This window comes from Cydia fagiglandana, chromosome 25, assembly GCF_963556715.1.
Source record: "Cydia fagiglandana chromosome 25, ilCydFagi1.1, whole genome shotgun sequence".
In the NCBI taxonomy this organism is placed as follows: Eukaryota; Metazoa; Arthropoda; class Insecta; order Lepidoptera; family Tortricidae; genus Cydia; species Cydia fagiglandana.
This window is the reverse complement of record NC_085956.1, coordinates 2,048,173-2,060,781: the sequence shown is the minus strand read 5'-3', so window position 1 is coordinate 2,060,781 and position 12,609 is coordinate 2,048,173. Positions and strand designations below refer to the sequence as shown.

Here is a 12,609-nt window from a genome sequence, read left to right as displayed (position 1 = left end):
TTAACTTTTTAATCGACTAATCAATCGATTAAAAAAGTTAATCGTCAAAATTAATCGGCGATTAATTTAATCGCGATTAATTTAGTCAACCTAACATACGATTGCAATTGAATTAATCTTAATATTAATCGATTAAATTTCTCGATTAACTCTCGATTGAAAGTAGACAGGATACTGGTGGTCATTTTTGTATGTACCTAACTAAAAATCAAAACTTCTTGCGTACACATTAAAAACCATTCCAGTGTTATAAATGTGCTTCAATAGTATAAGATGGTTACATTGGTTACTATAATAATGCGGATAACTTAGCGCGGCATCTCTAGGTAAGGGTTTAGGGCTTGTAGCGCAGGTATAAAAATTAGAAAGAGAACGACGTATGTGTATGAAAGAGCAAACACATTACTTACCTCTTATCAGTTGTTTTCTATAAGGTTTCAACTTGTCAATGCAGTAATTACTTACTACTTACATCGAACGGATACTATCCTATCGAAGACGGTCGAAATTAATAGTCTCCAAGTGAACATACATAAAAATTCGTCTGTTACTTATATTATTTATAAATGTTTCAGACGAATTAGGCACCTCGTCCTTTTTTTTAAGTCGGTTAAAAAGACCATATGTATTGCTAAAATTAATCGAGAGAAAATTAATCGAACTAATTAATCGATTAAAAAAATTAATCGCCGGTAATTAGTCGACGATTAATTTAATCGTGACAATATTAGTCGGAGCTTTTCGACTAAAATTAATTAATCGTCACTTTTAATCGTTGCTCGCGATTAAGTCGGTTAATTTTAATCGTTAATCGTCAATCGATTACATTTTGCCCAACTCTGCGTCATAGGCTACGGGCGTTATTAGTAAATTTAAATAGTAGGTTAGGTTAATATCCTTTGATACCTGTGGCTTTTCGGTCAAGGAAAACATCGTGAGGAAACCGGACTAATCCCAATAAGGCCTAGTTTACCCTCGGGGTTGGAAGGTCAGATGGCAGTCGCTTTCGTAAAAATATGTGCCTACGCCAATTCTTGGGAATAGTTAGTATAGAATAGTATAGAATAGTAGCCGTGGCAAAGTGATATTACTTTCATTTATTAGTTAACTTTGTACATTATTAAAAAAAACTTGTAATTGATTGTCCCAATGGTTGATTGGTAGAGAATGCCTTAAGGCATCAAGTCCGCCATATGTAATTGTTTATGGTGCAATATAGTATAAATAAATATCCTGAGTGAAACATGTCGAGCGTTTTTCGTCTTAAAATACGTGAATGACCAGTTCTTAATATATTTAATGAATATTCTGTGCGTGTAACTTCTCACGTGTAAAGAAACGCATTGACTTTTTAATCTAGATATCTAGATAAATTTCTCTATGCTCACCATCCTAAAGTACTCCTGTGCTCTCGCATGCCATGTGCAGAAAGCAAAAAGCAACACCACTCTGCCATCCATGATTGAAAAACTTCACAAATTACGACATTAACAACAACTTTCGTTCATAAATCATTTATGTTCATCAACACTAAATTTAAAACTTTAATCGTGTGCGCGCGGCAAATTTGACAGTTTAACTTTTTAATTGTCGTCGCGGGCTATGATTTTCGCGCGTTCAGCCAAGTTTTGGAGCGGATGAGTTTTCGTAACGGGTTTTTTGGTTAGAAAACTGTCTCGCATTAATTCTTGTCGTCGACTGGAGGCACATTTCCGTTGCTTTTGTTTTCTACATGGTTTGGTGAGCACGAGGGAGCGGCGGGGAGCGAAAACGGCGACGGACTAGTCTTAAGATATGACGGAGTGTTTTGTAAGTACATGGGTTGCGTTATCTTATGATATGAATGAAAGAGTTTATACAGGGTAATTTTGTGAACACTAAACAAATACTACCACAATCCCTCGTTCGATAACTCATAATTAATAACATACTTAATATATGATTCGTTAAAATATTTTTATAAAACATCAAATTTTTTGGGTTGGGATGTACAAACAGGGTTCAGCTCATACAACAAATCTTGAATAAGTAGGTATCTATAAATATACCTACCTACTTAAGAAAAACTTTGCAGTCCGCCGAAAAAAGCACATTTTATTACATTGGTAGCCAGTAGTAGTACCTACCTAATAGTAAAATTTCGCAGTAAATTTCAAAAAATAAGTGTATATTATGCCTATTTCTCAAAAGATATCTCAAGACACGTCCGTACTCTACAATGCGATGCGCGAGCGCCGGTCGTCGCGCCATCGCGTGCCTTACCGGCACGCGCCATAGAATAAACGCCATAGACTAGACAGCGACCGTAGACAATAAGCATTAAGTTGAACTAATGTAAGAATAGGGATGTTGCCTGTATTTAAATTTAAAGCATCGGCAAATTATTAGAATACTAGGTTTAATGCTTTAGATAGCAGGTGTCGCGGAAAGAAAACCGGGACTGGAACCTCAGGTGGCATGAGCTTTCTCTATAACACTTTAAACTCTCGTGGTTTGTACACATATTTAATTACACAAAGAGGTCGGGGTTCGAGGGCTCTGTCAAAAATGTGGGAGGTCGTGCCGCTCACGCATCGGCCTCCACAGTCACCAAACCCGTTGTCTAAACAGCAATGCATACATCGTCTGCAATAGACGGAAAGGCCTGTGATGTGATGATGATGATGATGTAGGCACCAGTTATTTTATGACACAATTTCTAATTAAGAAATCAAATAGAACTAAAAAAGACATGACCGTGACGTCACTTGTTCTATTTTCCTATAATATCCATAGTAGCTAATCTTTTGGACAGCTCAAAAAAAGAAACTGACTTTTAAAAACTTTTTATAAGACAAGCTTAAAAATTTAAAAGTTGATTTGAATTGACCACTCTACCGCGAATATTCTTTGGCATTATTTAAATGACGTCTATCATGTATTTGACGCTGGCAGTGAAGAACTAAGATTTATATTAGAGCGATAGATTTTCTTTTTTACTTGAATTCCATTTTAATAATCCTATGATTAGAGTTAGACCAAGAAAAGTCTGCAGCGATTTTGATAGCCCACTCAGTGCATATGTTATTTATACGTCATAATTTCATAGAAGTATGACGTTTAAAATAACACTTGCACTGCGAGGGCTATCAAAATCGCTGCAGTCTTTTCTTGGTCTAACTCTAATAGTACTAAATAATAATATGTAAATTATCTAACAAGGGGAATATACAGGAGAAAGTCACAATTTCATATTATTTTTTATTGCAGGTAGTTGCGTAACTACTAGTGCCTACGCCAATTCTTGGGATTGTCAAGCTCCCATGAGCCGTGGCAAAATGCCGGGATAACGCGAGCAAGATGATGATGAGGTAGCTTGCAGGAGTTGCAGGTAACAACGGTCTGTTTGTTTGTCATTTAATATTATTTCTTTAGCCTTTATGCCCCATCAACCTGTATTTGAACCTAACAGCAAAACGACACCTTTGCGGGTTGTTTTCGACGCACGCGGTGTCATAAATAAAAAAAAGGTTCGTTCTTAATTTTTTTATAAAATAGTCCGATTTATAAAATTCTGATTTTATAAATCGGACAAGTTTTTATTTATCTTGCCCTGTTAATTTGTTAGTGTGGGTCAAATTTTGGAAGTTTAATTTGACCCACTTCCCTATTTCCAGTTGCGCTGAAATTTTGCATACATATGTAAATCGGATGACAATGCAATATTATGATGACATGGAATGGAGCTGATCTGATGATGGAGACAGGAGGTGGCCATGGGAACTCTGTGATAAAACATCGCAAACTAATAGTGTTTAGGATTGTTGGAATTGTCTCGATGAGTTTTAGTTCTCCGTGGTAAGTGATAAAAGCTTGTACCAAAAGTGAAATTTTTGCTAAAAACTTATTCTGTTCTCTTTAAGATTCTGAGGAATGTCCCCATTTGTGCTAGAAAGTAAAATTAAACAATGGATTTACTAAATTTTACAACTAAGGACCAAGGGCCCATTTCTCGGACGATATTAGACTAATATTATTATTCCAAGAACTCAAATCGTATGGGTTAACATTTCAACACACTAATAATATAAGACTCATACCATTCGAGAAATAGGCCCCAAGTCATCATCATTAACTTAAGAGTTATTCTCTTGTCGGTGGGGTATCTTCCAACTTTCCCTATCTTGCGCCAGCTCTTTGACTTTTTGATACGACACGACCCCTACTTTTTCTAAACCAAGCCTACCTACCAAGTTATCTTTTCTTTTTCCTTTTCTTAAGGACTAAGTTGGAGGACTAAATAAACTCGTACGCATCCTGGCCAGTGCAACATGAATATTGAGACAGGATTGGACAATAGTAACTCGAGCGTTCCGCTCCGAATCCTGCGCATTGTCTCATCGTCGTGTGCGCAGCACAGATGAATACCGCAGCAGATATGCCACTTAACGCCAGTCCTGAGGGTATGATATAATTAGGGTTGCCAACTATATAAATAAATAAATATTACAAGACATTTTTACACACACTATATTATATAGTATTGTACTATATTTTGGAAAAATATATAGTACGCTAAAATACTATATTTTCGACTAAACGTATATTACATTCATGTTTAGTATTTTATCTAAGTACTATTTTTTTTAAATGTACTATATTTTTAATGCCTTATTCCGGTAAATACTATATTCCACCAAAAAAAAGTTGGCAACCCTAGATATAATAGACCAATTTGATCAATCAATTTAAATTTTAACAATAAGCTGTTACACTGAAACCCTAAATAACTTCATTACTTTAGACTCTTTAGAGTATCATAATTGTTTTGGTATACAGTATGTATCAGAACGCAAGGCGAAGAAAGAGACCCAGTAAGTATGACCTAAACATTAATGAGTCTCTTTATTTGCCTTTTGTTTTGATACATACTGTATTTCATAATTGCTATTTTATTATATTTATGCATGTAACGTAACTTAAGTGGCATATCTGCAATAGTATCGTGTAATCTATGATGAGACTCGAGAAAGAACAATTATAATTGTAATGTATGTAATTGCTAAAGTGTTTTAATAAAGGTCTCTGCCTACTACACCGTATCATACCATGACCGTGCTATGAACGTGTCAGGCAAAAACATATTCTTTGTATAAAAAAGTATGAGACTATGCCCACTAGCCCGTTCCGTCACCGACCATACCCGTCGCGTGCCATGCACGGACCGGCAAAAATAGTCGGCGAGGATATTTTGCCGGTACCGAAACGCTCCGTGCATGGCACGCAATGTAGCCAAAACGCTGCGTGCAGGCGGCGAAACGGTGGGCATAAGGGTTTTATCCGCGTATGGTGACCGTTCTAAGCCCGTTATAAACGCGTTGCTATATTTCTTGCTCGCTCTTACCAGTCTGATAACTATTCGCTGGCTCTTTCTGACGAGTATTGCTCTCGCGAATAAAACGCGGGTACTAAGGGGATGAAACGCGGATGCTACAGGGATTATAGGCGGATGCTATGGGGATGATGCGCGGTTACTACGGGCACTAAACCCGTTACGTACAATGTGGACACGGTGTAGTGGGCATAGTAGGCCGTATCGCGTTACATTCCGTGCTTGATACGTTCATAGCACGGTCATGGTATGATACGGTGTAGTGGGCAGAGACCTTAAACCAAATGGAATTTACTATTAAAAGTTCTAACATTCACTCTGTTACCACTGGTAACAACTGGTAACAAGTGAGATTAACTCAAAATTACTACACCTTATAAAACAAAGTCCCCTGCCCCTTCTGTCTGTTTGTATGTATGTATGTTCGCGATAAACTCAAAAACTTCTGAACGGATTTTCATGCAGTTTTCACCTATCAATAGAATGATTCTTGAGAAAGGTTTAGATAAAGATATTTATTTGCAAAAATGTAGTGATGAACATAGATGGACAGTAATTTTGGATGCATAATTGCATACATTTCACTTGAAGAAGCATGCACATTTTTCTAACTAACTAGGTACCGTAAAATGGGGTGAGTAGGGTCAAAACTGATATTCAAACCTCGATAACATTTTATTTTTACATATGAAAACTGAATGGTGTATATAATAAGTATTCCGGACGTATGTATTTTAGTTTTTTATTGGGTAGTTCCATTTCATAACTTTGACGATAAAGAGGAAAACCCACCTCACCCCGTAGTGCCTCGTATTTGGGATGAGAGGGGTTTTCATACAAATGTGATTTTGGAAGATTGTTGGATCGATTTTTTTTATTATGCGTATTACTACCTATAGCTCAATTTTAAATTGGAATACATTATTTTCGTAGCAGTAGGTAGCCTTAAAATCCCTTCTCACCCCCTCTCAAACCTTCTCTCCCCATTCATAACCCACCTCTCCCCGCGAAACCTACTCACCCCGTTTTACGGTACTATTAAATAAATACAAATTGAAGCTAAGGTAAGTTATATAATAATAACGTCATTAGGTGTATAATTTGTTAAGGTTTTCCTTCGAAGTCGGGGCGGGTCACTATAGTTTTTTTTTAGCATTAGAAAGAACTTGCAAGAAGATAAGCGATCTTGACATGTCTTTTAATTGAAAAACGCTTTTTAAAAATCAAAAACTGTTACTTATGAAAGCAGAAGAATATAAAAGATCGTATTAGATTCATAATTGTTACATATTTGCCGTAACTTATTTGTGACGTCCCACGGGTAAAAAAAAGTACCTTAATAGCGGTTGGCGCTTACGCTATTATTAACGCCACTCCAATATTATTGCGGCGCTAGTCGACGTAAGCGCCAGCCGCCATAAGGTACCTTTTGCCGTAGGACGTCACATTTTTAAAAGTGTTTTTCAATTAAAAGACACATCAAGATAGTTTACCTAATTTCTAATGCTAAAAAAACGAACAGTTTTACATATGACTCAGAGAGCGTTATGCTAAAACGTGTTTATCAAATAAGGACGAAGTAATGACTGAGGGCCTACGCGAACCACGTTCGACGTGTTGCCTCCCTGTCACACTTACGTGCGAATTTAGTGCGACAGAGGCAGCACGTCGTACGTGGTTCGCGGTAAGCCCTCTGCCTCTGGTATTTCCTCGCTGCATCTGTTATTTGACTTATTTGTTTATCTTTTAGTGAGAGCCAATAGCTTGTACACAGCAGTCGCGTGGACATAACCTCTAACCGCCCAGTGGCCTATAAAAAGGTCTCCCGCTCCATTGTAATTTGTATCGTATTTCGACACAGTTAAAATTGAATTTGTCTTGGCAAGTTCTGATATCTAAGCGGATCAAGAGTTTTTGTCCAAACAACACCACGGGTATTGTTTAGTTAAAAAACTTAAATCTGTGTTGTGATTGTGAGATTATTATTAGAGTGAGACCAAGAAAAGTCTGCAACAATTTTGACAGCACATGTGGTGCAAGTGTTATTTTAAACGTCAAACTTATATAGAATTATGTCGTAGGTATAAAATACACTTGCACTGCGTATGCTATCAAAATCGTTGCAGACTTGTCTTGGTCTAAATTTAATAACGTTCAGTATTAATTGCTCTATTCTATTTTATATTATTTTACCATATTCTTGACTTCATGAATTATATCATTGCATAATGTCTTTGCAGTATGTAAGGGCCCCTCCACACTCGTGCAGGAATCGCGGCGCGAAGCCGAGTGTGGAGTCGATTTCGCAGATCTGCGCAAACTACTCCACACTCGCGTTCACGGCGATTCGCGCACGAGTGCGGAGTGGGCTTTATGGCTGGCTTTACGTACTTTACGTCGTTGATTTGACTTGAAATCTTGCAATGTTCTTCAACCTAACTATAAAGGCCCTGAACACATTGAGCCAGCGTCGGCCAGTCCAAGGGACGCAGCCAGGCGGTAGAATGAGATAACAATATCATTTGCTCCTTCTAACGCATAAATGCGTCTCCCAGACTGGCCCACTCTGGCCCATTGTGTACAAGGGCCTTCATATTACTATTGTATCGGAGCGATGCCGAGACTCTCGGCGCTTTCGACGAGTGTGTACGGGCTGTATTATATCTATGTGGACAAGTGACAGCTCTCTCATCTTGTTTAAAAAAGTTATCATTAAACAGTTAATGCATACATACATACATATAATCACGCCTATTTCCCGGAAGGGTAAGCAGAGACCACGAATTTCCACTTGCTACGATTCTGATGTGCATCTTTCGCTTCCTTCACTTTCATAACAATCCTCATACACGCTCGCCGGTTTAGGGTACTCTTGACCTGGCGTTTCTTCAGGATTTCCCCGATCTGATCAGAGAAAGTCCGCCGAGGTCTACCCCAACATATGTCATGCGATTTTAGATAATTGCTCTCGTGGTCGCCCCCCCGCACTCCTTAAATAGTCTTACGTAATAAATGAATAGTGCTAATGTGTCTCTCTACATCTCTTTTCGGACAAACCGCTTGTTACATATGTCATTGGAAAATCGCCTTTCTCCAGTATGTGTAAATTCATGTTGCCTTAAGGTTGACAGTTGCGTGAACCGTTTGTTACATACTTTGCATGTGTATGGTTTTTCCCCACTATGAATCCGTGTATGTTGTTTTAAATCACTCCCACTTCTAAATCGTTGTTTACATACGTCACACAAATATGGTCTTATGTCACCATGAATCAGTGTATGAGCTTTTAAATTACGCCCAGTTCTAAATCGTTTTTCACATACGTCACATGAATATGGTCTTATGTCACCATGAATCAGTGTATGAGTTTTTAAGTGACTCCCAGTTGTAAATCGTTTCTCACATACGTCACACGAATATGGTCTTATGTCACCATGAATCAGTGTATGAGTTTTTAAGTGACTCCCAGTTCTAAATCGTTTTTCACATACGTCACACGAATATGGTCTTAAGTCCGTGTGAATTAGTAAATGTCTTTTTAACCTATCTCGTTCGCAGTTGTATGATTTCTCTCTTATGTTATTGCATTTCAAGTCCTTAGAGTTTGACTGTGTTGAGTGCGTCTTAATGTGATGCTTTAAGCTATTTTTTCGCTGAAATTTTTTACCGCAAGTGTCACACCCATAAGCATGAATTTCTGAATTTTCATAGAATTGTTTAGTGCGAGCTACATACATATGGATCATAACATGTTTCATTAAATTTGAGTCTAGAGCAAATTTCTCGCCACAAAATTCACATGTAGGTTCATGCTCACAGTCAATATCGATGTTTTTCTCTTCAGCATCTGATTCCGTATCAGTACCCGCTTGTGGATGGTATGTGGTAGGTACATGGATATGAATCATGATATGTTTCTTCAAATCGGATTTCAGTGCAAAACTTTCTCCGCAAAGATCACATGTTGGTTTCTCATAGTCAACTCTAGTGTGTACTTCCTCTGTATCAGATTCCGTGTCAGTTTGAGTTATGTATTGGGTATCGTTGCTGGCGAGAGCCTCGTGGTGTTGGAGGCGTTTGAGAAGCACGCAGCAGTCCCAAATATCGTGTTTGCGGCACAGGGCGCGCTCCTGCTCCTGCGTCCATTGACCATCAAATGCTGAAACATTGTTACACTGTCTTAACATGTTATAAGACCACATAGATGGTTTCAACGAATTACCACGTTGACTAAGCAGTCTAAAAATACTTCCAAAGTCATTAAATTACATCGGTATATTAAAATACACACAACACCCGCCTTTAAAATCGGTATAGTATGCACTTATACATGTAAAATTGTCAATGTACTCGCGTTTCTATAGGTACTATGTTGCTTCTTATTATTGCGTCCTCAGATTCTGACCGCGATTATACAGGGTGTCCCATAAGTGACACGTCACAGTGACACTGGAGGTAGACCAGACCAAGAGGACCCAAACCAACCCTAGTAAAACTGACCCTAGTAAAAGTGGCATGGTTTTCGAATTATTGCCAAATTAAGGTGTTTCACGAATTTTGACCGTTTTTAACAATGTTAGTGCCAGTATGCACTCGGAAAGGTCTAGAAGTTAGTTTTTTATGTGTACGGCATCATGAATAGATAATTAAGATAATAGAATAGGTACTTTATCGATAAACAATGTTAAATGCAAAAGTATAAGGCAGCACGAAACATCAAAAATTAATTTAAGAAAATTAACTTGAAGTTTTACAAAACGGTGCCAAGCGTGCATACGAGCCTGAGGAAAGCAATTCGAGTACCTATTGTAAAATTATTTCAACCTACCCTTTCAAACTTCAAACTGTATTATTTTCTTTGAACCTTTATCAACTCAATGATATCCTTAAAAAGGGAGATAACAATTTTCCATCTCTTTTTTTTAGGTATTTGGCAAATACTGAATAGGCGTTTTTTTATTTCTGTATCCAGAATTAGATATCTCAACATAAATCGTTATTTTTACTAAGTAGCAACGGATTGCAGATTTCCTAGGTTTAACTTATTTTTTATGAGGCTTTCGCAGGATGATAATTATTCCTATTTAATTGCAGGAAGGTACATGTGTCATACCATTTTTGAATCTGCATAACATGCTCAATAGCTTGACGTTATTTGCTCATTACTTTTCTAGTTTTTTTTTTTCACGGCAAGTGGTCAAAGTCGAAATTAATATTTCGCTGTGAATTTAATTCAAGTTTAAACCAGTACTTTTTTGCATTTTACATTGTTTATCGATAAAATACCTGTTCTGTTATCTTAATTAACTATTCATAATACCGTACACATAAAAAAAAAAATAACTTCAAGACCTTTCCATGTGCACACTCGCACTAACATAGTTAAAAATGGTCAAAATTCATGAAAAGCCTTAATTTGGCAACAACTCGAAAACCGTGACACTTTTACTGGGGTCATCTTAAGTTGGTTTGGGTCCTCTTGGCCTGATCTACCTACAGTGTCACTGTGACGTGTCACTTATGGGACACCCTGTACAAATAACTGAATAAACTCACCATAACTGTGTCCACTCCCTTCCTGCTCCGCGCTTGAAGGGCTGTGGATATGATCCATGACGTGTTTCAATAAATCTGACTTTAGACTGAAGCTTTCACCACAAAGATCACATATCGGTACTTTCTCTCTAGCGTATAATTCGTCAGTATCGGATTTTGTGTCAATATAAGTTGTGTCTTGGCACTGGACGAGAGCCTCGACGTGTGGGAGACGTTCGAGTGTCACGCAGCAATCTCGAAGCACAGAGCCAACGCGACCTGGTCACAATGGACATTAAAATATAATCTTACAAAGCAATCAGTCAGTAGATATGGCGCGAAATTTGACCTTACGATTTTACATTTTTCAAATATGTGGCCTTTACGATAGATGTGGTATTCCAAGGCTGTCCCTACAAAAGCATTTTATCAGGGGTGCGAAACTCCTGACTTCGGTCAAACTCGGCTCCGTTCGGCTCAGCATTGCTCCGAGCAATTATTAGGGTTGGCACCACTTGACTTCCTTTTGCGTGCACGACCACAAATAAGATAATCACTTGATTTTTGACAACCCTAAATAGCCGAAAGGGATAGTGTCATATATTAGAAAGGGCCAGCATGATTCGACCCTGAACCGCTGTCAAACTTCGTTTTTGTAGGAAGTTTCCTTTCTGTACGGTAGTACTATTAATTATTCTGTGATTTTATTTCATGTATTAGAATTTTTTTCGGCATTTAAAGCCGATTAATCTCTTTCTGGGCTCATTTTTGATCATTTGCCGCTAGATAACCTCACACCTCCTAATTTTTAGAAAATTTGCGTTTGGATGAGACAACAGTAGACAACTTCATGGAATGCTGCAAATTCGTTTTTCAGATAGTATTAATTTTTATTTCAGTGCTTAGTAGCCAGTTAGTAGCAAATTCCCTATACTTGCATCCAAAATTAACAAGAGTGATAGTTCTGAGCATGTATATCGTGAGAATAGCGCGTTACAGTATAAACTTCTACTTTTAATGACTTAAAGTTACTTTTATTTCACTTTACATTTGCAAATCATGGATATAATATTAATATAGCGAGCCCTTCATTATATAACAATTCAGAACTTACCATTAACTACTAGAATGACGTCAGGTCGATATGGACACTCCTGTCCCAGAACAAGCTCATCTTTGACTTCATGGTCTGTGTACAGGCCGGCCAGCATGGCTGCCTCGCTCACACCACACTCACTGTCGGAGCATGAGGGATCTTCCTTGACTTCATTTTCACACTCCGTCTCTTGCTTGATACACTCTGCCTCCTTCAGACTGTCTGAATGATGCCCATTTTGTAATTCCTCTTTGATGTGCACCACTAAATAAAAAACTAGTTAGTAAAATATGCAATTCAACACTTAAGTAACAATAGCTAGGGAAAATAACAACAACCTCACATGTTATAGTGAAATTTTTGCATGACTCAATTGGGGAGACTAGGGTATACTGGGCAACTTGGAAATTCATTGCGTCTGGATTGTAACGATAATTGATACTCCTTTTTGACTCTGACACTTTAAAAACCCAGTCGGGATTGTAAATCCGGTCTAAACTTGTACGTATACATATCTGGGGAGACACAGATGGACAGCAGGTGCCTCCACACCGCAGTGAAGTTTCGTGGAGCAACACTGAGTAACAGTGAGTAAATAGATAAGTTA

At 37.8% G+C, this 12,609-nt stretch overlaps 2 protein-coding genes across 2 annotated transcripts in view; both read right to left on the bottom strand.

Annotated features, from left to right (window-relative positions):
* The window catches only part of LOC134677014 (angiotensin-converting enzyme-like), a 41,332-nt gene extending 39,614 nt beyond the window's left edge, over positions 1-1,718 (bottom strand). The window contains exon 1 of the mRNA XM_063535425.1: positions 1,389-1,718. Coding sequence (XP_063391495.1) covers positions 1,389-1,460 — 72 coding nt within the window. The 5' untranslated portion in view covers positions 1,461-1,718. The remainder of the gene's footprint in view (positions 1-1,388) is intronic.
* A 6,184-nt stretch (positions 1,719-7,902) lies between these two features.
* Positions 7,903-11,109, bottom strand: LOC134677055 (zinc finger protein 235-like). Its single transcript, XM_063535490.1, has 2 exons — positions 10,928-11,109; positions 7,903-9,530 (listed from the first exon to the last, which is right to left on the bottom strand). The coding sequence occupies exons 1-2, from the start codon at positions 10,983-10,985 to the stop codon at positions 8,407-8,409; spliced, it is 1,182 nt and encodes a 393-aa protein (XP_063391560.1). The 5' UTR covers positions 10,986-11,109; the 3' UTR covers positions 7,903-8,406.
* Between the last annotated feature and the right edge of the window lie 1,500 nt (positions 11,110-12,609).

Excerpts from the sequence above, each read along its gene's own strand:
- LOC134677055 (XM_063535490.1), bottom strand. The coding sequence starts at position 10,985 with ATGGATCATATCCACAGCCCTTCAAGCGCGGAGCAGGAAGGGAGTGGA. Across the intron at positions 9,531-10,927 it reads AGGGAGTGGACACAGTTATG|CATTTGATGGTCAATGGACG; the intron begins GTGAGTTTATTC and ends ACAATGTTTCAG.